Source organism: Lutjanus erythropterus, chromosome 23 (assembly GCF_056507025.1).
Source record: "Lutjanus erythropterus isolate fLutEry1 chromosome 23, fLutEry1.hap2, whole genome shotgun sequence".
Classification (NCBI taxonomy): Eukaryota; Metazoa; Chordata; class Actinopteri; order Lutjaniformes; family Lutjanidae; genus Lutjanus; species Lutjanus erythropterus.
In genome coordinates this window covers 10,612,738-10,635,942 of record NC_139339.1, presented here as the reverse complement: position 1 = coordinate 10,635,942, position 23,205 = coordinate 10,612,738, and the positions used below count along the sequence as shown (strand labels likewise).

At 38.5% G+C, this 23,205-nt stretch overlaps 1 protein-coding gene across 1 annotated transcript; it reads right to left on the bottom strand.

Moving 5' to 3' along the window:
• Positions 1 to 11,720: 11,720 nt before the first annotated feature.
• LOC146305620 (uncharacterized) lies at positions 11,721 to 17,843 on the bottom strand. Its single transcript, XM_084713121.1, has 11 exons — positions 17,839 to 17,843; positions 17,344 to 17,403; positions 16,446 to 17,087; positions 14,791 to 15,626; positions 14,530 to 14,741; positions 14,186 to 14,250; positions 13,830 to 14,008; positions 13,510 to 13,676; positions 13,166 to 13,230; positions 12,810 to 12,988; positions 11,721 to 12,656 (listed from the first exon to the last, which is right to left on the bottom strand). The coding sequence occupies exons 1-11, from the start codon at positions 17,841 to 17,843 to the stop codon at positions 12,364 to 12,366; spliced, it is 2,703 nt and encodes a 900-aa protein (XP_084569247.1). The 3' UTR covers positions 11,721 to 12,363.
• Between the last annotated feature and the right edge of the window lie 5,362 nt (positions 17,844 to 23,205).

Sequence of the window (23,205 nt, the reverse complement as noted above, 5' to 3'; positions counted from 1 at the left end):
TTGCTGCTGTGGCTGTTGTTGCTGCTGTCATTGTCGACAAAGCAGGAGTTGTTGTTGTCACTGCTGTTGTGGATGTTTTTGCAGCTGTTGTTGTCGACAAAGCAGGAGTTGTTATTGTCGCTGCTGTCGTTGTCACAACAGGAGTTGTTGTTGTCGCCTCTGTTGTGGTTGTTGTTGTTGCTGTCGTTGTCGACAAAGCAGGAGTTGTTGTTGCCGCTGTTGTGGTTGTTGTCGCTGCTGTCGTTGTCAAAACAGGAGTTGTTGTGGTTGTTGTTGCTGCTGTCATTATCGTAGCGGGAGTTGTTGTTGTTGCTGCTGTTGTTGTTGTCATAGCAGGAGCTGTTGTCACCACTGGTGTGATTGTTGTTGCTGCTGTCATCGATGTAGCAGGCCTTGTTGTTGTTGCTGCTGTTGTTGTCATAGCAGGAGTTGTTGTCACTGCTGTTGTTGTCAACACAGGAGTTTTTGTTGTTGCTGCTGTTGTGGTTGTTGTTGCTGCTGTTGTGGTTGTTGTTGCTGCTGTCGTTGTCGACAAAGCAGGAGTAGTCATTGTCGCTGCTGTCGTTGTCAAAACAGGAGTTGTTGTTGTCGCTGCTGTTGTGGATGTTGTCGCTGCTGTCGTTGTCAAAACAGGAGTTGTTGCTGTCACTGCTGATGTGGTTGTTGCGGCTGTCGTTGTTGTCATAGGAGTAGCTGTCGTTGTAGCTGGAGTTGTCAAAACAGGAGTTGTCGTTGTCTGTACTGTTGTGGTTGTTGTTGTTGCGGCTGTCGTTGTTGTCATAGGAGGAGTTGTTGTTGTTGCTGCTGTCATTGTTTTCAAAATAGGAGTTGTCGTTGCTGCTGTTGTGGTCAAAATAGGAGTTGTCGTTGCTGCTGTTGTGGTTGTTGTTCCTGCTGTTGTTGTTGTAGCTGGAGTTGTTGTTGTCACTGCTGTTGTTCTCAAAACAGGAGTTGTTGTTGTCGCTGCTGTTGTGGTTGTTGTTGCTGCTGTCGTTGTCGACAAAGCAGGAGTTGTCATTGTCGCTGCTGTTGTGGTTGTTGTTGCGGCTGTTGTTGTCAACAAAGCAGGAGTTGTTGTTGTTGCTGCTGTTGTGGTTGTTGTTGCGGCTGTCGTTGTTGTCATAACAGGAGTTGTTGTTGTCAAAATAGGAGTTATCGTTGCTGCTGTTGTGGTTGTTGTTGCTGTAGTTGTCGTAGCAAGAGTTGTTTTTGTCGCTGCTGTTGTTGTCAAAGCAGGATATGTTGTTGTCGCTGCTGTTGTGGTTGTTGTTGCTGCTGTTGTTGTTGTTGGAGCAGCAGTTGTTGTCGTTGCTGTTGTCGTCGTTGTTGGTGGAGCTGGAGTTGTAGTAGTTGTTGTTGTCGGAGCAGAAGTTTTGGTTGTTGCTGCTGTCGTAGTTGCTGCTGTCATTGTTGTTGTTGGAGCAGGAGTTGTAGTAGTTGCTGCTGTTGTTGTTGTTGTTGTTGGAGCAGAAGTTGCAGTAGTCGTTGTTGTTGGAGCAGAAGTTGTGGTTGTTGCTGCTGTCGTTGTTGTTGTTGGAGCAGCAGTTGTTGTACTTGCTGCTGTCGTCGTTGTTGTTGGAGTAGGAGTTGTAGTAGTTGCTGCTGTTGTTGTTGTTGTTGGAGCAGGAGTTGCAGTAGTAGTTGTTGTCGGAGCAGAAGTTGTAGTAGTTGCTGCTGTTGTTGTTGTTGTTGGAGCAGCAGTTGTAGTACTTGCTGCTGTTGTTGTTGGGCCAGCAGTTGTTGTAGTTGCTGCTGTTGTCGTTGTAGTTTCAGGAGTTGTTGTAGTTGCTGCTGACGTTGTTGTTGGAGCAGAAGTTGTTGTTGTTGCTGCTGTCGTAGTTGCTGCTGTCGTTGTTGTTGTTGGAGCAGGAGTTGTAGTAGTTGCTGCTGCTGTTGTTGTTGTTGTTGGAGCAGAAGTTGCAGTAGTCGTTGTTGTTGGAGCAGAAGTTGTGGTTGTTGCTGCTGTTGTTGTTGTTGTTGGAGCAGCAGTTGTTGTACTTGCTGCTGTCGTCGTTGTTGTTGGAGCAGGAGTTGTAGTAGTTGCTGCTGCTGTTGTTGTTGGAGCAGGAGTTGCAGTAGTAGTTGTTGTCGGAGCAGAAGTTGTAGTAGTTGCTGCAGTTGTTGTTGTTGGAGCAGCAGTTGTAGTACTTGCTGCTGTTGTTGTTGGACCAGCAGTTGTTGTAGTTGCTGATGTTGTCGTTGTAGTTTCAGGAGTTGTTGTAGTTGCTGCTGACGTTGTTGTTGGAGCAGAAGTTGTGGTTGTTGCTGCTGTCGTAGTTGCTGCTGTCGTTGTTGTTGTTGGAGCAGGAGTTGTAGTAGTTGCTGCTGTTGTTGTTGTTGTTGGAGCAGAAGTTGCAGTAGTCGTTGTTGTCGGAGCAGAAGTTGTGGTTGTTGCTGCTGTTGTTGTTGTTGTTGGAGCAGCAGTTGTTGTACTTGCTGCTGTCGTCGTTGTTGTTGGAGCAGGAGTTGTAGTAGTTGCTGCTGTTGTTGTTGTTGGAGCAGGAGTTGCAGTAGTAGTTGTTGTCGGAGCAGAAGTTGTAGTAGTTGCTGCAGTTGTTGTTGTTGGAGCAGCAGTTGTAGTACTTGCTGCTGTTGTTGTTGGACCAGCAGTTGTTGTAGTTGCTGCTGTTGTCGTTGTAGTTTCAGGAGTTGTTGTAGTTGCTGCTGACGTTGTTGTTGGAGCAGAAGTTGTGGTTGTTGCTGCTGTCGTAGTTGCTGCTGTCGTTGTTGTTGTTGGAGCAGGAGTTGTAGTAGTTGCTGCTGTTGTTGTTGTTGTTGGAGCAGAAGTTGCAGTAGTCGTTGTTGTCGGAGCAGAAGTTGTGGTTGTTGCTGCTGTTGTTGTTGTTGTTGGAGCAGCAGTTGTTGTACTTGCTGCTGTCGTCGTTGTTGTTGGAGCAGGAGTTGTAGTAGTTGCTGCTGCTGTTGTTGTTGTTGGAGCAGGAGTTGCAGTAGTTGTTGTTGTCGGAGCAGAAGTTGTGGTTGTTGCTGCTGTCGTTGTTGTTGGAGCAGCTGTTGTTGTCATTGCTGCTGTCATGGTTGTTGTTGCAGGAGTTGTAGTAGTTGCTGCTGTTGTTGTTGTCGGAGCAACAGTTGTGGTTGTTGGTGCTGTCGTTGTTGTTGGAGCAGCAGTTATAGTAGCTGCTGCTGTCATTGTTGTTGAAGCAGCAGTTGTCGTTGCTGCTGTTGTTGTTGGTGGAGCAGGAGTTGTTGTAGTTGCTGATGTTGTTGTTGTCGGAGCAGCAGTTGTGGTTGTTGCTGCTGTCGTTGTTGTTGGAGCAGTAGTTGTTGTAGTTGCTGCTGTCGTTGTTGTTGTTGGAGCAGGAGTTGTTGTAGTCGCTGCTGTCGTCGTTGTAGTCGCAGGAGTTGTTGTAGTTGCTGCAGTTGTCGTTGTCGGAGCAGCAGTTGTGGTTGTTGCTGTTGTTGTTGTTAGAGCAGTAGTTGTTGTAGTTGCTGCTGTTGTTGTTGTTGGAGCAGGAGTTGTAGTAGTTGCCGCTGCTGTTGTTGTCGGAGCAACAGTTGTAATAGTTGCTGCTGTCGTTGTTGTTGGAGCAGGAGTTGTTGTAGTTGCTGCTGTTGTTGTCAGAGCAACAGTTGTCGTTGTTGCTGCTGTCGTTGTTGGAGTAGCAGTTGTTGTCATTGCTGCTGTCGTCGTTGTTGGTGGAGCAGGAGTTGTAGTAGTTGCTGCTGTTGTTGTTGTTGGAGCAGCAGTTGTTGTCGTTGCTGCTGTCGTCGTTGTTGGAGCAGCAGTTGTGGTTGTTGCTGCTGTCATTGTTGTTGGAGCAGCAGTTGTTGTCGTTGCTGCTGTCGTCGTTGTTGGAGCAGGAGTTGTTGTAGTTGCTGCTGTCGTTGTTGTTGGAGCAGCAGTTGTAGTACTTGCTGTTGTTGTTGTTGTCGGAGCAGCAGTTGTTGTAGTTGCTGCTGTCGTCATTGTCGGAGCAGGAGTTGTTGTAGTTGCTGCTGTTGTCGTTGTAGTTTCAGGAGTTGTTGTAGTTGCTGCTGACGTTGTTGTCGGAGCAGCAGTTGTGGTTGTTGGTGCTGTCGTTGTTGTTGGAGCAGCTGTTGTTGTCGTTGCTGCTGTCATGGTTGTTGTTGCAGGAGTCGTTGGAGTTGCTGCTGTTGTTGTTGTCGGAGCAACAGTTGTGGTTGTTGGTGCTGTCGTTGTTGTTGGAGCAGCATTTGTAGTAGCTGCCGCTGTCGTTGTTGTTGAAGCAGCAGTTGTAGTTGCTGCTGTCGTTGTTGTTGGAGCAGGAGTTGTAGTAGTTGCCGCTGTTGTTGTTGTTGGAGCAACAGTTGTAGTAGTTGCTGCTGTCGTTGTTGTTGGAGCAGGAGTTGTTGTAGTTGCTGCTGTTGTTGTTGTCAGAGCAACAGTTGTCGTTGTTGCTGCTGTTGTTGTTGTTGGAGTAGCAGTTGTTGTCATTGCTGCTGTTGTCGTTGTTGGTGGAGCAGGAGTTGTAGTAGTTGCTGCTGTCGTTGTTGTTGGAGCAGGAGTTGTAGTTGTTGCTGCTGTTGTTGTTGTTGGAGCAGCAGTTGTTGTTGTTGCTGCTGTCGTCGTTGTTGGAGCAGGAGTTGTAGTAGTTGCTGCTGTTGTTGTTGTCGAAGTAGCTGTTGTGGTTGTCGTTGCTGCTGTTGTTTAGACACAAAGCCACAGAAAGCTTCTAAGTTGTTTTTCCAAATTCCAGCCCAGCTTTAGGCAACCAGAAATATACACATTTCGCATACTTGACAGTGTTTTACAATATTATTCACTGGTACAGGTATTGTCAGAATGGATTTCATGTACTGCAAAAAAAACTTTAAAAAGTGCAAAAATATCAAGAATGACTAAACCGTTTATCTCTCTCTGTCTTTACTGAGTGATCATTATCAAATGGTGATATCAGCATATCATTTGTCGTTATACAAGAAGAAGGATGAGTTGCAGGAGAGAACCATACCTTAATTTCATGTTCCTTTTCACCTTTTCTAGTATTTTGTATCAAGGCACTTTAAAGGCAGTTGATTTATTACCACTCAGCTTACCTATTAGAATGAGGAAGATTGATGTGATCCATCCAACACCCATCTTGTCTTCTTTTGAATCTATCAGATCGAACAATACAGAGACTTAATCAAAGAAGCAGCACACCAAAACCTTTTGCAGTACAGTCATTCATTTCTCTTCAATGCAAGGTGTCAAAACAAATGTTAAACAGACAGGACAATTACAAGTTTCTGGTCTTTGTATTAATGTCAAATTGTGTTTCAAATTAGTCTTTTTTTTTTTTTTGTAGTTAACTTAATTCCCATGTTTACTCATTATTCAGTCTACAAACAATGTGATGTGAATAATGTTAATGTCTTTATAGCTCAAAGTGCAAAAAATAGGTCTAATGGAAACAATAGTGTGAGGTATGTATCACCTTAACGATAACATGTTTCCTAAAGAATATAGATTTCGTTCTGTACTGTGAAACAACTGTGATAAAATGCAACTTTCACTCCTCTGAAAGTCATTTATTGTTCATTATACTGTACAACATTTTGGCATTCTTTCAAACTTTTCAACAGAATCCTTAAAACCTTTATGAGTTTGTAAGCAATTTTACAAATCAAATTTCTGGGAGTGTGGTTGTTATTTATTGTTATTATTTATGGGAAAAGGCCCATTTCCCCTCACAAGACATGATTTCAGTCTCCTAAAGCTAAGGAAAGACAAAATCAAATAGTCATGTTGTCAAAATTAACAAATTTCACTTGTTTCCTTAGGCCTTATTGAAGAATATGTTTGCTTCCCAAATCCAATCTTAAATTTCTAGTGTCTTTAGACTATTTCTCTATTAGATATTGTCCAGGTTAAAGCAGATTAAATATACAAGTCTACATTCACTACATCAACAAGCACAGCACCTAACCAGGCAGGCGCTAAGTTAGGAGACTGCTCTTTAACCACATTTACCACTTTTATGCAACTGTTCATAAACATCAACCAAGCAAAAATGTTTTTCAGCAAAGCTCTGCACCTATATCAGTTCAGGGGTTCTACAAACTGGCTCAGGACAACAAGAAATCCCTACAAGAACCAATAGTGTATCACATTCTGATTATTTTCATCTGAACTGTTATACTTATTTTAATCTGAGAGAACCTACATGAAGCCATGATAATTGAAATTAAATAGCACTTTAAAATGGTTAAAAACTGTTGAAGCAGTATTTCCGAAAATATTGCAAAAAATTGATTAGTACAATAAAAACTCAAACACAGAATTTATACACAAACACACACAGTGTTTAAATATAAAATATGTCTATACGATATATATATATATGTAATATATAATTAAAAATGTACTTACCCAAAATGAAAGATATATGATCTAGTTATATAACTATATTAATATATTTTAATGAAGTCCAATTCACAACTGTGATATTGTAAACCTTCTCCCTCATGTGCCAGTCCTCGTCTATTAAGACCTATATATATTTGAATAGAAAAAAGGCTAATGACGTGACTCATACGTGATAACTATTTAAGAAATGTGTTGGTCACAAAATAGAATCACATCAATGAAGCTGTCTTTTACTTGACTCAGGATTATGGCATACTCCCTTCTTTTGTCCTATGAGACAAGTCAGTAAATTATACGTATGTGAATGTTGAAAGAAGTTCTGCCAGTTTGACAAGCCAAGACAAACAAACAGAGTTCTAGTGAAGCGGTAATGGAGCAGGGAAAAATGCAAAAAAATAAGTCAAAGCAATGATGATTATGGAATTTCATATTCAAACATATTGAATGAATATTGTACATGATATTTGGATTTATTGGACTAAATATGTGGATAGGTGATGCAATTAAAGTACATAACAATAATGTTCATTGGACACATCAAAAGAAAATCATTTTCATTTACTTCATGGCATCCACATGATCCAGTTGGAAATCACTGTATTTATTAAACTGTGAAAATCTACCTGTATCTTTCTTCCAACTTCAATGTCAGTGGAAAATTAAGACTTTATAAAGTTTATTTTTTTTTTCAGCATATTGATGTAATAAAGACAAAACTGTAGTTTCTGTGCCTTTACAGGGTTTCTATTCCAAATTAAAGGATTTTAAAGACCCTTTTAAGGTATGAAGGTCATTTATTATCATTACACTACACAGGGTTAATAGTAATCTTTTTTTTTTAGACCACTTTGTTAAACAAACCCATATCACAAACTGCTTCATACAAGGAAGAAACTTCATAACAAGCAGATAAAAACCATTTACAAGCATATGAATATAACTAGCAACGAATTAGTAAAACTTGTTTTCCTCACATAAAAAGTTCAACATCTGGCAACACAGATGAATGCCATTTAATACTGCTTGCATGATCATACTGGCCAAAGTATCAAAGTATGATGGAAAACCATTATAGGTTGAAATTACTATGACATTTGTGAGTACTCCCCAGCAGTATGTAAGTACATTTCTAGTTGGTATGAATGATTGAATCAATCTATCATCAACCTAAATAAGCATTGTAAAATAGATAAATGGAGTAAGCTATGAAAAATTATGAATTTATTCAAGTTTATTGAAGTTTTTGCCCAGATTGACGTCCATTGTGAGTCCATTAAGACACTCCTAGTTACTGTAGTTTGTTTCATAATTAACATGCTGTGGCAACGCACCCTGATGTTCTATTTTTGCATTGTCTATCCGGAGACATAGTCTTTGTGACGTCTTTGGCTATGTGGTGTACGTCTGTGTCGTCTCTGTGTTGCACGTATTGTTAGTCATGGCATTACAGGTTTTCATAATTCAGACATGCCAGGAAATCATCATGACTCATAGAGAAAACCACAGAAATAATGCAGTAAACAAGGTTTAATTGCATTAGATATATTGTTTTGGGAGTACAATCTGAGTATAAGATGTACCCAAAGATATTTTTTTAAGCTATAACGTGGCTTGTTTAACATGCTTTTTGTTATATTTCTGTTTTTTCTTATTCTCTGTTTTCTACGGTAAGATCTATCGGTGCTGTGGATCTGCTTTGTATTGCAGAGAGATTTGAGACACATGACAAGCAGAAGTTGTTCACTTTGGTTTCAAGCTGCCGATAATGTTCATGCATCACTACTAGTGACCTCATAGTCTGCATCATCTAATGTAAAAAAAAAAAGAAGGAGGGACAAGTGAAACCAATTAGGGCGGGGCAGGTAATCACAAAGGCAGGAAACACATGGGGGCATGAAGTAAAGTATCTGAAACATGAGACAAAGGTGAGTATCAAAATAAAACAGGAAATACTGACAGAAAACTGGAAACAGAGAAACCATGACCTTAACTGGGACATCAGGATTTATCTATGTGTACGTGTACTGTGCACCGTGATATATCATTCTTTGTTGTAAAATGGATTAGAAATTTATAATCCTGCTAATAATTCCCATTTTTACTAAATGTATCTGTAATCTGATTACATTTTTTTTTATCTGTAACTGTAATGGAATACAGTTGGCTTTTTTTGTACCCAATAACATGACGAACCCATCAGTCCATCAGGCACAGATGAGCATACTGACCTGCTCTATTTAACATTAAGGTCAAAACGCTCTAAAAGCTTAAATAGAAAAGTCAACTGAAGCTTCTGTTGAGCTGCAGGCTTCAGGTTTAAAATTTCAACATCACAGAACCAGCAGTATTTTAGGAAAAGGTCGCTTTTTACATGCATTTATTTATTTCTTTAGTATTTTTATTGTTAATAATAGTTTATTTCTTTAATAAGATATTGTCCACTGAGGAAAGAAATCCTCACCTTTATTCTATATAATGACAAAACGGTACGCAATATTCATGTTTTTGTATTAAAACAGCAGGATCATTTACATCAGTGACGATGTTTTAGACCACAGCAGACAGCAAATTGCACACCGACACACACTGAGGAGATGAAGAGGCCCTGACTGGTCTGCAGCTATGCAGCCCCATACACAACAAACTGCGATGCTTCTGACACCTTTCTATCAGAACTAGCATTAACTTCTTCAGCAATTTGAGCAACAGTAGCTGATCTGTTGGATTGGACCACACATGCCAGCCTTCGCTCTCCACGTGCATCACTGAGCCTTGTGCTATTGCTATGCTTTAGCACAATGTTACATGCATGTGGTTTACACTGGTGGTATAACATAAAATCTGTGACATGACGGCTTTGACTGGTGTCATCAAATCTTTTTGAGATGTTGTTTTCTTTTGTTGGCAGTTGAGAAATGTGAGAATTCTGGATTTTTTTCAGGCATCAAAGTTAACTACTTCTTAGGTGGATGGAATCAAGTCTGTATGACCTAAAGATGTCACCATAATTCTTTGTTCTCTCATTTTAAAATGTTTTGGGCATAAGGGAATGTAACATTTGTGTGCCCAGGGATTAAGATAAAAATGGAGATCTTTTGGATGTTTCAGACTCCTCCGATAATACTGAATGAGAAATGAGGAGGTTACCCACATTGTTTTGCCTCCTCCCTGATGGTGTGATTGATAAGTTGTGGGGTGGTGGACTGTATAAAGCTGAGTGAATGTAATGTTGTTTTAAGCTTTTGGTATTTAACTGTGTTCATGCATACATGCTGTACCAAGATCTTCTCAGATATCGAATCGTGTTGTAAAAAGCATATATATTCAAGTAAGGACAACTGAGGCTCATGGAGTTTATTCTTTTATTCTTCAAAAGGGAAGATCAACCAAAAGTACAATATTTGTAGACAGATTAAAGACTTTGCCATACATTATCAACAGTCAAGGCAAAATGTGTGTCTTGCTGCAAACAGACAATGATAGAAGCAATTGTGTCACAAGTCCACATTTTCTTAACATTAACATTATTCTTGCAGTGATAGCCTCAAGTCACTGGCCATATTCTAGTAAAAGTGAGTTTGAGGTTATTTAAGAACGATGCATCTCTCAGACTGTCTGAATGTCATAGCCAAAGTTAACTGTGCATCACTCAAAGTTCACACAATAAAGGCTGAGACCAGCTCATTGTAAGACACTATTGTGAAATTTAATTCTAGCAAATCACACAGCAGGGTTTGACTATCTGTAAATTTCACTGATGCTTTGATTAAAACTTCATTAAATATGCCCTGATGCATTTTCTCTTGACCCATCAAAACTGCAAACCATTACGAGATACCATTCACACTCTTCAGAAATGTTGTATTCTGATCATTGATGACAGAAATTGTACAAACAAAAGAAATTTCACAGAATACAGCTTTGCATGGTTACATAAATACACTTTGAATAAATAAGAAAGCTGACAGTGCAATATTTTGACACATTTATCATGTATACCAGGACCCTCAATAAAACTTGATGCATGGAATAAAAGTAGGGGTGAGCAGTGAACTGCATTTGTTACTGCCTATGAAAGGCTTTCAATGAGTGACAAAGTCCATGTAGGGAGGATGTTGTGGTGAACGAATTCAAGGTTTAGGTTAAGTTTAGATAAGAAAAGATCGTGGTGTAAATAGCCATACTGGCTTTTCTATCCTGGGTGCAAATAGCATTATTGTCTGCTTCTTTTCATGCACATGTTATAAAATTCCTATCTTTATTTTGAAACTAACTTTACAAAAAGTTTAGTTTGAAATCTAACATTCAGATTTCTCAGTCTATATTTTTCAAAATAAAACTATATTAAGATTTCTCAATCTGCATGTTTCAAAATAAAACTACTACTACTGAATTCAGACAATTGTGAGAGTTGTTTTGCTGTTTTCCCTTCCAGTGTGGCTGATTTTACTTGTTTGGCAAACAAAATTAAACAAGGCAACAATAGTAATTAAGGTAAATTTTGAAGGAAGATGCATTTGTGCGTTACGAGTCAAATTACTTTATGATTCCAAAGCACTTAATACATTGTGTTGTTTTCTTGTCTGGCTAATTATTCTAGTGATTATTCAATGGACAAGGTGCTGTGTCATTCTGTCTGGCCCAGGAACCTGGACATTCCCACAAAGAAATTTGTTCAGTTCAACAGACATACCTAATCCATGTCATTATTGCGCCCAGTCAGTGCAAAGTCAAATTTGATAATGAGTTTATCTGAGGCTGTACAACACTTGGTACAGTCTTGAATCTTAGATTTTTTGATAGAAAAGTTCTTTTCATCCCAGCAATGGCAATCATATTTTGATGCCAGTTCAATGGAAATCAGCGCTGATGTTATTGCTGGCTTGACAGTAGCCATGACAACAGTACCAGGCAGGATGCGGTGATGAGACTGATCTGGTTTCTCACTCCACTTGAAACTGGAAATGAGAAAAAAAGAAAACATTTGTTTAACAAACAGTTGTGCACTGTTGTGTAAAGTTTGAAATTTTTGATCAAGAAATTGCTTACCAATTCCATTGACGACGATGGAGCTGCCTTCAATGTCGAAGCCTGTGACACTTGAAGCCGCGCCGATCAAAACATTTGCAATCGCAGTGTTATTAGGAACATTTGTGCTATCAAAGATAACGTCCAGAAAGTTGACGACTGATCCATTTCTGTAGAAGGAGAAACAAAACATATTGTTTGAAAAATAGTGTTTAAGCCAGGAGTCTTAAATTCTAACAAGTGAAGTCTTAACAAATTACCTGAATTCCACCACATCCAAGAACCTGAAGGAGGAGAAGTTACCTTGGAAAAAAGGTGTAAGCTACAGAAACAGAAAACAAATTGTATTTAGACAAATTTTAAGCAACAAAAAAACATTTGAATTAGCACAATAATCTGCGTGTGCATGATTGTGTCATCAACTGCTTCTCGAAATCTGAATAAGTGACATTTTTATATATTAAATATGCAGATAGTGTGAAGGTGAGTGTTTCCATATTTTGTTGTTTGGATTTTCTCAAGTTTTCTGTATTTTTTGTTCTGAAGAAAAGAGGAGGCTAGATAATGATGGACAGTGGACACCAGTAAAGGGTTTAGAAGAATAGATGGCATCGGTAACACTTTATATAATATAGCTTGTGATTTACAGTTTAATTTTGTTGTATGAATCAGGTATTAACGAGGTACTTAAAACTGGGGAACAAAGGAGTAACAATTTGTCATTTTGTGGGAAAGGAGAAATAAATACTTCAGGTTGTTTTTTTTATAAATAAACTCTGGTCACGTCCAGGGCACAGGACTGGAAAACAAAAGTTTTGGGAAAATAGTGTTAACAACACTGATATTTTGTGGAACCTATCACAGAAGGTAACTGTTTGGTTTGCCAGTTCTCTACCCCAACAATATACAGTAGTTATAATAATACATAAGAGTAAAATCTGTCTCCTCTCCTCTAAAACAGGAACTGGTAAGTATCTTATTGGTGCCTAATTAATATTACACAATTACAATGAAAATGACATTCCAGTTCTTTGAGTGAGGGCTTGATCTCTCTGAAAAGATAATTCAGAGGATGATTTTATTTGAAGGGTGAGACTTACCTGTCCCTTTATCATTGAAGCTCGACTTTTAAAAGCTTGAGATGATGAATCCAGCAAGTCAGATGTAAATGTGCTTTGAACAGATCTGAAAGACAGCTTTACTGTTACACCTGCTGCAGTTGTAGGTGCTGCAGTTGCAGGTGCAGCAGTTGCAGGTGCAGCAGTTGCAGGTGCTGCAGTTGCAGGAACTGGCCCAGCTGTAAAAGAACATTTTTTGACAGAATAATTAAATGAGTATTTGTCCCCACACGACTTTAACATCCTTGTTTGATGTCAAACTGACTTTTGGTGCCGGTTTCACAGATGTATAGGAACTGATAACAGTGAAACATTGTACTGTGTTTACTCACCTAGTACTTGGATTGAAGAGGGATTGAAGCTCACGCTGAAGTTACTGTTGGAACTATTTGCAGCGTCAACCAAGGTTTGAGCAACAGCAGTGTTCTGTGGGAGTTCTGAAGCAGGAGTAGACTCTTTGAACAGAACAGCAATGTCTGCCTGGGTTCCATTCACTCGAGCTTGAATAGGTCTGTATCATAAAACCAAAACGGACAAGTGTTAATTAATGATATGAGATGATTCTGTTGCTGGGTGTCATATATATTTTAGACATGACACTATCAACACTGGAAGATGCCAATTTTAAGACCATAACCCTCCATAGAGAGTTGTACAAACATACAAAGCCATAAGAAAAATGTTTTACCTGAACCCCCTCACCAAGCACATGAGAAACCGATCACCAAATCTCCGTCTGTATATGGTGTTACACTGGAAAAATAAATCAACAAAAGACCTTAAGTAGCCCTTGAGTAGGCAGATGTAAAGATTGACGCTATCATTGAATGAATTGCATCACAGTACAGTAATATCATTTAAACAGGTTTAAGTGTGCAGTATCTCTTTAGAGAGAAAAGCACTGACTGCAATTAATATTCAGCTATCATTTAGTAATAATGTTTTGTCTTTTAGCTAAAACATTCTGTCCAATTATTCATGCACAAAACTGATGGTCTATGAAAAATAATATCAATTTGAAAAATGACTCACCGTCCTTGCAACTCGTCCTGCAAGCTCTTTGAATTTAGGGCTGCTGCGATTCCTGAGGTCTTCTGTAAAAATTTCGTCTGGCAAAGCTGCTGATAAATTATAAGTTGGTGTTGCAGCCGATGGCGTTGGAGCAGTTGCAGGTGCAGCAGTTGCAGAAACTGGCCCAGCTGTAAAGGAACATTTTTTGACAGAATAATTAAATGAGTATTTGTCCCCACACGACTTTAACTTCCTTGTTTGATGTCAAACTGACTTTTGGTGCCGGTTTCACAGATGTATAGGAACTGATAACAGTGAAACATTGTACTGTGTTTACTCACCTAGTACTTGGACTGAAGAGGGACTGAAGCTCACGCTGAAGTTACTGTTGGAACTATTTGCAGCGTCAACCAAGGTTTGAGCAACAGCAGTGTTCTGTGGGAGTTCTGAAGTAGGAGTAGACTCTTTGAACACCACTGCAATGTCTGTCTGGGTTCCATTCACTTGAGCTTGAATAGGTCTGTATCATAAAACCAAAAGGGACAAGTGTTAAGTAATGATATGAGATGATTCTATTGCTGGGTGTCATATATATTTTAGACATGACACTATCAACACTGGAAGATGCCAATTTTAAGACCATAACCCTCCATAGAGAGTTGTACAAACATACAAAGCCATAAGAAAATTGTTTTACCTGAACCCCCTCACCAAGCACATGAGAAACCGATCACCAAATCTCCGTCTGTATATGGTGTTACACTGGAAAAAGAAAGCAACAAAAGACCTTAAGTAGCCCTTGAGTAGGCAGATGTAAAGATTGACGCTATCATTGAATGGATTGCATCACAGTACAGTAATATCATTTAAACATGTTTAAGTGTGTAGTATCTCTTTAGAGAGAAAAGCACTGACTGCAATTAATATTCAGCTATCATTTAGCAATAATGTTTTGTCTTTTAGCTAAAACATTCTGTCCAATTATTCATGCACAAAACTGATGGTCTATGAAAAATAATATCAATTTGAAAAATGACTCACCGTCCTTGTAACTCGTCCTGCAAGCTCTTTGAATTCAGGGCTGCTGCGATTCCTGAGGTCTTCTGTAAAATGTTCTTCTGGCAAAGCTGCTGTTAAATTATAAGTTGGTGCTGCAGCCGATGGCGTTGGAGCAGGTGTTACCACGGCCACTGGAGGAGGTTTTGTTGCCACAGTCACTGGAGCAGGTGTTGTTGCTGCAGTCCCTGCTGTTGCTGGAGCAGGTGTTGTTGCTATAGTCACTGGAGAAGGTGTTGTTGCTACAGTCACTGGAGCAGGTGTTGTTGCTGCAGTCCCTGCTGTTGCTGGAGCAGGTGTTGTTGCTGCAGTCACTCCTGTTGCTGGAGCAGGTGTTGTTGCTATAGTCACTGGAGAAGGTGTTGTTGCTGCCACAGTGTTTGATGTCACTCCTGTTGTTGTTGTTGCCACAGTATTTGATGTTGCTCCTGGGGTTGTTGTAGCAGCAGCAGCAGCTGTTGCCACTGTGGTTGATGTTGCAGCAGGTGTTGTTGTTGCCACAGTGGTTGCTGTTTCTCCTGGTGTTGTTGTTGGTACCACAATTGTTGTTACAGCAGGTGTTGTTGTTGCCACAGTGGTTGATGTTGCTCCTGGTGTTGTTGTCGTAGCACCAGCAGCTGTTGTTGCCACAGTGGTTGATGTTGCTCCTGGTGTTGTTGTTGGTACCACAGTTGTTGTTGCCACAGTGGTTGATGATGCTCCTGGTGTTGTTGTAGCAGCAGGTGTTGTTGTTGCCACAGTGGTTGATGATGCTCCTGGTGTTGTTGTAGCAGCAGCTGTTGTTGTTGCTACAGTGGTTGATGATGCTCCTGGTGTTGTTGTAGCAGCAGGTGTTGTTGTTGCCACAGTGGTTGATGATGCTCCTGGTGTTGTTGTAGCAGCAGCTGTTGTTGTTGCCACAGTGGTTGATGATGCTCCTGGTGTTGTTGTAGCAGCAGCTGTTGTTGTTGCCACAGTGGTTGATGTTGTTACTGATGTTGTTGTTGGTATCACAGTTGTTATTGTTGAAGCAGCAACTACTGTTGTGGATGTTGTTGCTGCTGTAGTTGTTATAGTAGGAGTTGTTGTTGCTGGTGTCGTTGCTGTCAAAACAGGAGTTGTTGTCACTGCTGTTGTGGTCATTGTTGCTGCTGTTGTTATCGTAGCAGGAGTTGTTGTTGTTGCTGCTGTTGTTGTTGTCAAAGCAGGAGTTGTTGTCACTACTGGTGTGGTTGTTGTTGCTGCTGTCATCGATGTAGCAGGACTTGTTGTTGCTGCTGTTGTTGTCATAGCAGGAGTTGTTGTTGTCGCTGCTGTTGTTGTCAAAACAGGAGTTGTTGTCACAGCTGTTGTGGTTGTTGTTGCTGCTGTTGTAGTCATAGCAGGAGTTGTTGTTGTCACTGCTGTCGTTGTCAAAACAGGAGTTGTTGTTGTCGCTGCTGTTGTGGTTGTTGTTGCTGCTGTTGTTGTCATAGCAGGAGTTGTTGTTGTCGCTGCTGTTGTTGTCAAAAGAGGAGTTGTTGTTGTCGCTGCTGTTGTGGTTGTTGTTGCTGCTGTCGTTGTCATAGCAGGAGTTGTTGTTGTTGCTGCTGTTGTTGTCAAAACAGGAGTTGTTGTTGTCATAGCAGGAGTTGTTGTTGTTGCTGCTGTTGTTGTCATAGCAGCAGTTGTTGTTGTCGCTGCTGTTGTTGTCAAAACAGGAGTTGTTGTTGTTGCTGCTGTTGTGGTTGTCATTGCTGCTGTTGTTGTCGTAGCAGGAGTTGTTGTTGTCGCTGTTGTTGTTGTCAAGACAGGAGTTGTTGTTGTCGCTGCTGTTGTGGTTGTTGTGGCTGCTGTTGTTGTTGTCATAGCAGGAGTTGTTGTTGCTGCTGTTGTTGTTGTCAAAATAGGAGTTGTCGTTGCAGCTGTTGTGGTTGTTGTCGCTGCTGTTGTTGTTGTCATAGCAGGAGTTGTTGTTGCTGCTGTTGTTGTTGTCAAAATAGGAGTTGTCGTTGCAGCTGTTGTGGTTGTTGTTGCTGCTGTCGTTGTCGACAATGCAGGAGTTGTTGTCGCTGCTGTTGTGGTTGTTGTCGCTGCTGTTGTTGTTGTCATAGCAGGAGTTGTTGTTGCTGCTGTTGTTGTTGTCAAAATAGGAGTTGTCGTTGCAGCTGTTGTGGTTGTTGTTGCCGCTGTCGTTGTTGTCATAGCAGGAGTTGTTGTTGTTCCTGCTGTCGTTGTTGTCAAAGCAGGAGTTGTTGTTGTCGCTGCTGTTGTGGTTGTTGTTGCTGCTGTCGTTGTCGACAACGCAGGAGTTGTTGTCGCTGCTGTTGTGGTTGTTGTCGCTGCTGTTGTTGTTGTCATAGCAGGAGTTGTTGTTGCTGCTGTTGTTGTTGTCAAAATAGGAGTTGTCGTTGCAGCTGTTGTGGTTGTTGTTGCCGCTGTCGTTGTTGTCATAGCAGGAGTTGTTGTTGTTCCTGCTGTCGTTGTTGTCAAAGCAGGAGTTGTCGTTGTCACTGCTGTTGTGGTTGTTGTTGCTGCTGTTGCTGTTGTAGTAGTTATTTGTGCCACAGTGGTTGTTGTTGCAGCTGCTGTTATTATGGAACAAAAAAGCTGACTCAGTTTAAAATATCAAACTTGATATATTTTTCATGCTTATGCCATGGCCTTGTTAATCATTGTTGTGTCTGATTGCAGATGACACAGAACTTTTGCCATCTTTTGTTACTTTATGTTACTTGGCCACTCACACTTCAACTAATTATTGGTTTAAGGTATGTATCCTTCGCTACACCTATCCTCTTGCTTTGCCTCAAACATCAGGTTTAATACCATTCTGCTTACCTATTAGAATGAGGAAAATTGATATGATCCGTCTGACACCCATCTCGTCTTCCTTTGAATCTATAAAATCAAACAATACAGAAACTTATTTACAGAAGCAACATTTCAAAACCTTTTGCAGTGTACACTTATTAGCTACCAGAATCATTAACTTCTATACAATGTTCAGTGTTGGGCAAATTAATTTTTGTGGTATAACTACATTTTGCAGTAACTTGTTAGTAGTTCGCCAACATTTATATATGTTGTTATTTAAGTAGTTAAATTACCTTTTTGGTCATTTTTGTATAGTTAACTACTGAAACTACAAACAATTTGGGGGCACCATTGAGTCCACCAGTAGACTAAACCAAAACTGCATATATTTAGGATGACAAAGAATAAATACAGTACTGAGAATTACATTGTAAATTATCAAAAAAACAAAGATGCCTTTGTGCCCAGCTGATGTCTCACAAAGCCTCCTAGTGTTAGTAGTTCGAATTTCGAATTTACCCCATTCCTCCCTCCCAAGATAAAAATTATTAACAAAGAATCTTAGCCTTTAAAAGAGCTCCTAAAGTGAAAAAAAGTGAAGAGGACTTTTAAAAGAACTTGAAAGTTTCTTAAGCAGGGGAGAAAAAGGCATGAATGTCTTTAAAAGCACGAGTCATACCAAGCAATGGGGCAACCACACCTTCCCACTATGTATTGAGAATTTACTCTGTCTTCTTCTGCCCTTTCTACCGAGAACTGTGCAATATGTTCAATAATATCAAAACTTATTGAAGTTTTATATGGATGATGCACAAAGACTGAGTAGCCTGTTGACATATGAAACAGTTAGACTGGCTAATTACCTGGAGAAGGCAGCAGTGCCAGTTCTTTTTAATGTGCAGTTTGTTAGCAATTTTTTGAGAGCCTACAGTAATTTTATGCCAGAAGGGTACTATATTAGTGCCATATAATTCCATTACCCAGTGATATGTAGTGTAAAAGATTACAATTCCCCACAGCCAAGTAACCAAGTAAATAACTTATGTTAATGTGTACGTGGCAGATCAGGGCGGGTCATGTCAGCTGCTCACCAAAAAATCTGAACAAAGGATGATGGATAAGAGTGAGGGAGAGAGACAGACTTTCCACAGGTGGAAGTATTGTCATTACTTTGAGTTTGTTTGGCTACTTTATTTCCACCACAGCTGATATTTGGATAACTAGCGTCAAAAGATTTCTGGTTGTAAAAGTTCATTGGATCAGTCATTTTGGAGTGCAAATTTGGTCAATTTTTGAGCGCAACAAGGTCCCCAACAAAGTACAAAAGTAATATAGTAATATAAAAAGAAATGTAACTAATTAACTGTGATACCAAGTAATAACTAAAGGAATATTATTACTTTTAAAAGGTGTCATACGCTAAAAGTAACTTATTACACTTCCTGAGTAACCCAGTGCCCAACACTGGGTGTGGACCAAATGTTTGGCATGACACAGAAATAAAAAACAACTAACTAACTGAGAATACAATGTTTTAAGAATACATAAAACAATATTTACATTTTATGTGCTGTGTATTTCTAGCAAAATGTGTTTTAAATTTTCTTCTTATTAAGTCAGTTTCTTTTCTAATCTAGTCTGACTGAGGATACGGCTCTTTAAGTACTCTAAACACTCACTCAGTACATACAACTCTTCACAAGCATCAACCAGGTTGAAATGTCTTTAGGTGGAGCACTGAACACCCTGAAAAAAGAATGGCTAAATTTGCTATGATAATGGAGATGGGAAAAAAAAAAAATAGTGCTCTTAAGTGATAACAGCTAAAGAGAAACTGTTGAAATATGATTTCACAAAAGAAAACACAAAGAACTTAAAACACTTAAAGTATGATCCCTATTAATATCTGATAATCCAAGGGAATGACATGAATAAATTGTACTTTAATTATAGTAACATAAAAATGTATATACATTTAAGAATGTATTATTACAATAAAACACCAAACACAAACTACATAAATGTAGTAAATGTACAGAAGTGTACATGTATACTTAAAAATGTACTTACCTAAGATGAAAATTTATAAGATGAAAAGGTATAGATCCCCCTCACTATCTGCTTTGCTGTTTTTTTCTTTAATTCAGACCAGTTCACACGTGTGATATTTCAAATCTTTCCCCTTGTGTGACAGTCTAAGTGCATCATGTCTTTTATATAAGTGAACACAATAACTGTTAATTATGTGACTCATAGTTAGACTTTAAAAATGTTGACACCTTAGCAACAAAAAAGCCAAATGAAGAATTACGTACTGTCAGCTGTCAATCTGACAGTTTGTTGGCTCAGTTATATGGCATACTCCCTTCATCATCCTGTGAAACAAGTTGCTGGTACATTCCACCAGTGGGAATGTTTCACCGCTGTGACAGTACGTTATAGCAAACAGTTAATTATAGAGTTTTAATAAAGTGGTGAAGGAACAGGGATGAATACAACTACGGAAAGCAACAGACAATCAAGTAAAAATACGTCACAAGAAAAGCATCTCAGTTCTGTTTCCTCATATTTCTCTGATTTAGTGCAAATCTATGACGTCAACATGATCCAGAATGAAATCCATATGTACAATAAATGCAATCAACCTGTATTTTGCTTTCAACATCAATTTCAGATGAAAATACAGTTGTTGTTTTTTTTAAGTTAACAAGTGTAGCATTTTGTTGTAATAAAGATTTTCTAACTGTTGATGCTTTTACAGGGTCTCTGCGCAGTTCAACCAGTTTAATGTAAGGCTTTTTTAGACCACACTGAATGAAATTTAATATCTGTTTCACAATCATACTTGTCAAAATATAATTTTGTTGTTGTTGAAACCTCATACCAAAATCATTTAAATGCATTTTTTCCTCATTAATCTACACTCAACACCTCAGCGCAAACAGGATCATAGAAATCTGAACAAATTTAGGGTCGCATTTACATTGGTATTCAGATGCTTCCCATTTTTATCTCATGTTTGAGTTGCCTTGATTGGGGTCCAGCCATGGTAAATTAATTTTACTGAGCGTGATCTGGAAAGCCACACTCCTGCCAGAAGGTCTCACATCTGACAGTGCATATCAGAACAAAAAAACAAAACAAAACAACAACAACAACAAAAAACAAGCTAGGATACGACTGTGTTGAGGCACAGAGGTGAGGAACCATTTCTTTTAAAAGAGCTGACTTTGTCTGCAAGTGAGCATAGCCATGTTGAGTTAAAAAAAAACACTAATATCATATTCCTGGAGCCGATAGTGTAGCCCACTGTGTGTCATGAAACTTTGAGTGATCATGGAGAAACATTTTTAAGGTGTAATGGCTCCCCCTGTGGATCAACATGGATATATTTTGGAATACATTTTGCTCCTCTTTATCAAGAGAACAATACTGCATACACCAGGAAGAATTTAAAACAAAATATTTTAATTAAAAAATAATAAAACAAAATAATAATAATAATAATAATAATAATAATAATAATAATAATAATAACAACAATAATACTACTACTAATAATAATAATAATAATAATAAATATAATACATATGCATAAGAAAAAATATTCAAATTTCCCTGCAGTCCTATTTTGAACACATTCTGGTACAATAATGCAACAAAACTTCACCAAAAAGGTCAGTACATTCCTTCTTATATTTGTGGAATTTCTCCATTCATTTTTTTTATTCTTTATTGTATGCCAGATCTATTCAATTACATTTTGAGAAAGACCAGATTTGAAAAAAAGTACAGTACCAAGGGGCTGGACATTTCTGTTAAAATTTAGGAATTTAAAATGTGTGTAAAACAATGCACCTTTTCACTTTTCAAATTAATTTTAATATTTTGTTGTAATCATAAATTAGATGTAGCCTGGCTTTTTTGTTTGTTTGTTTTTTCAGTAAACAATGTTTAATATAACATCTCTTGTATTTTAATATGTGTCTCTGCGCTTAACAACAGACATAACCAATGAATAAGCTAATTAGTCAACTAATAAAATTATGTTCCTCTTATAAAAAGTGTAAAGACCCGTAAACTTAGAAATATCTCAATGTTTTAAGAAACACAATTTAGCATTTTCTTCCTCATATTTATAAATGATAAAAAGGCCAGACTGTTGAAGATCCAGATGTGGCCCACTGACTTCCAATTGAATAGGCCTACTCTATGCTAAGTTACCAGGAGTATTATCTGCAAAAAAAGTGGGCTATTTTTAGTAAAATGTGAAGGAGTTTGGTATGGGGGATATCTGACCTGCTGATCTGGCAACCCACAAGCTGTATCTACCACACACTGCTGATTAGCAAAGGCAGTACCATTAGCAATCAATGAACAGTGGGAAAATTAAAGGTAATATTTATAATTTAAACAACTCAAACGTCACTTAATTATCACTCAAACAATTCAAAGATTGCTGAAATGCAAGAACATTTCTGCTGAAGATAACTAATGACTCTAATTTGATTTTATGTCTACATTTCAGTAATTGTTTTTTTTTTTTTTGTACATTCCTCAAACATGACATTTCAACACCAACAATCTTAACTTACTATTGTAGAAAAAGGTGCAAAAAGTAAAGATGAGCAACGTCATTACAAGACAGAAGAACCAGTGTAACTCCTTTAGCAGCACCTACTGATAACAACACAGATAAGTGGAGTTGTAGGGTCACAGTCAAACTATGAAAAAATAATAGAAGTAGCAATAGAATGAAAGTTTGGTAGATTGTTCGATGATAGTTAAATTGACTGATTTTGCCACGTTTGTCTTTTTATCATTAGACTTATTTCTCACAAAAATAGTACAAAAATAAAAGATAAGCACCCCTTAGTATAAGCAAATACATACAAATGTATCACTGGAAGCAGCCATAGAGGACAAAGACTTGTCCACTTGAGTGCGCTATTAGTTTAAAGCTGGCCTATTCAGTTGGTGTACTGTGGACCAAATTTGATCATGTATGAATTTAAAAACGTTGTGTTTATGAAATCAACAAGCTACTTCTAAGTTTATCTGTGTTTACATTGTTTGATCATCATTTGTTATTGGGATAATGAGCCCTTTCATTGCTTCTTTCAGTGATTAAGCACAAAGATATTTAACTGTTATTATTGTTATAATTGTTAACTTGACGTTTAATGCTCTAATGAAACTGAGCAGAATAACAACCGTGTATTATTTTTCTGTACCCACCTCATTTCTAGCCCATAGCCCTTATTGAAAGATTTTTGCTGAAAGATTAGAAATTTTGTTATTGATGATAAACATTTGTGTCACAAGATATGGTTATATTTTATTTATCTGTTTGTGTAATTTTATCTAAGGTTGTCTGCACCTTTATTTCTTCTTTATTGACCACTAAAACTAGATAATGGAAGTGGCTTTCTTACCAACTTTGTGAATGTGATTGAACAGCAACTGTCTATTATGATGCTTGTTTTTTTGTGAGAGCCATCAGGGAACTCTGACGACACTTAATGGTGGTTTTGATGCTGGTTGTTTGAGGTGATTTAAGAGGAGCACATTCTCAGACTGCCTGAACCTCATAGGCAAAGTTATCTTAATGCCACTCCCAAATATCTCTTGCTATACAAACAAAGGTGAGACTGGTTGATTGACAGGTGCTATTGTGTAATGTAATTATACAAAATTTGGTTTGATTGTCTGTAAGCATCACCTGTACTTAAATTGAAGCTCCTGTCATTAAACGTGCCCTGATACACTTTTTTTTACCTAATAAAATTGCAAAACATCACACAAGACACAATTTAGATTTTTCAAGGATTTTGTATTCTGATCATTGTTGACAGAAACTGTGCAAATGGCAAGAAATCTCACAGA

Coding starts and splice junctions, on each gene's coding strand:
- LOC146305620 (XM_084713121.1), bottom strand. Junction 14,009..14,185: donor TGCTTGGTGAGGGGGTTCAG/GTAAAACAATTT, acceptor TTTATGATACAG/ACCTATTCAAGCTCAAGTGA. Junction 13,677..13,829: donor CTCTTCAGTCCAAGTACTAG/GTGAGTAAACAC, acceptor GTTCCTTTACAG/CTGGGCCAGTTTCTGCAACT.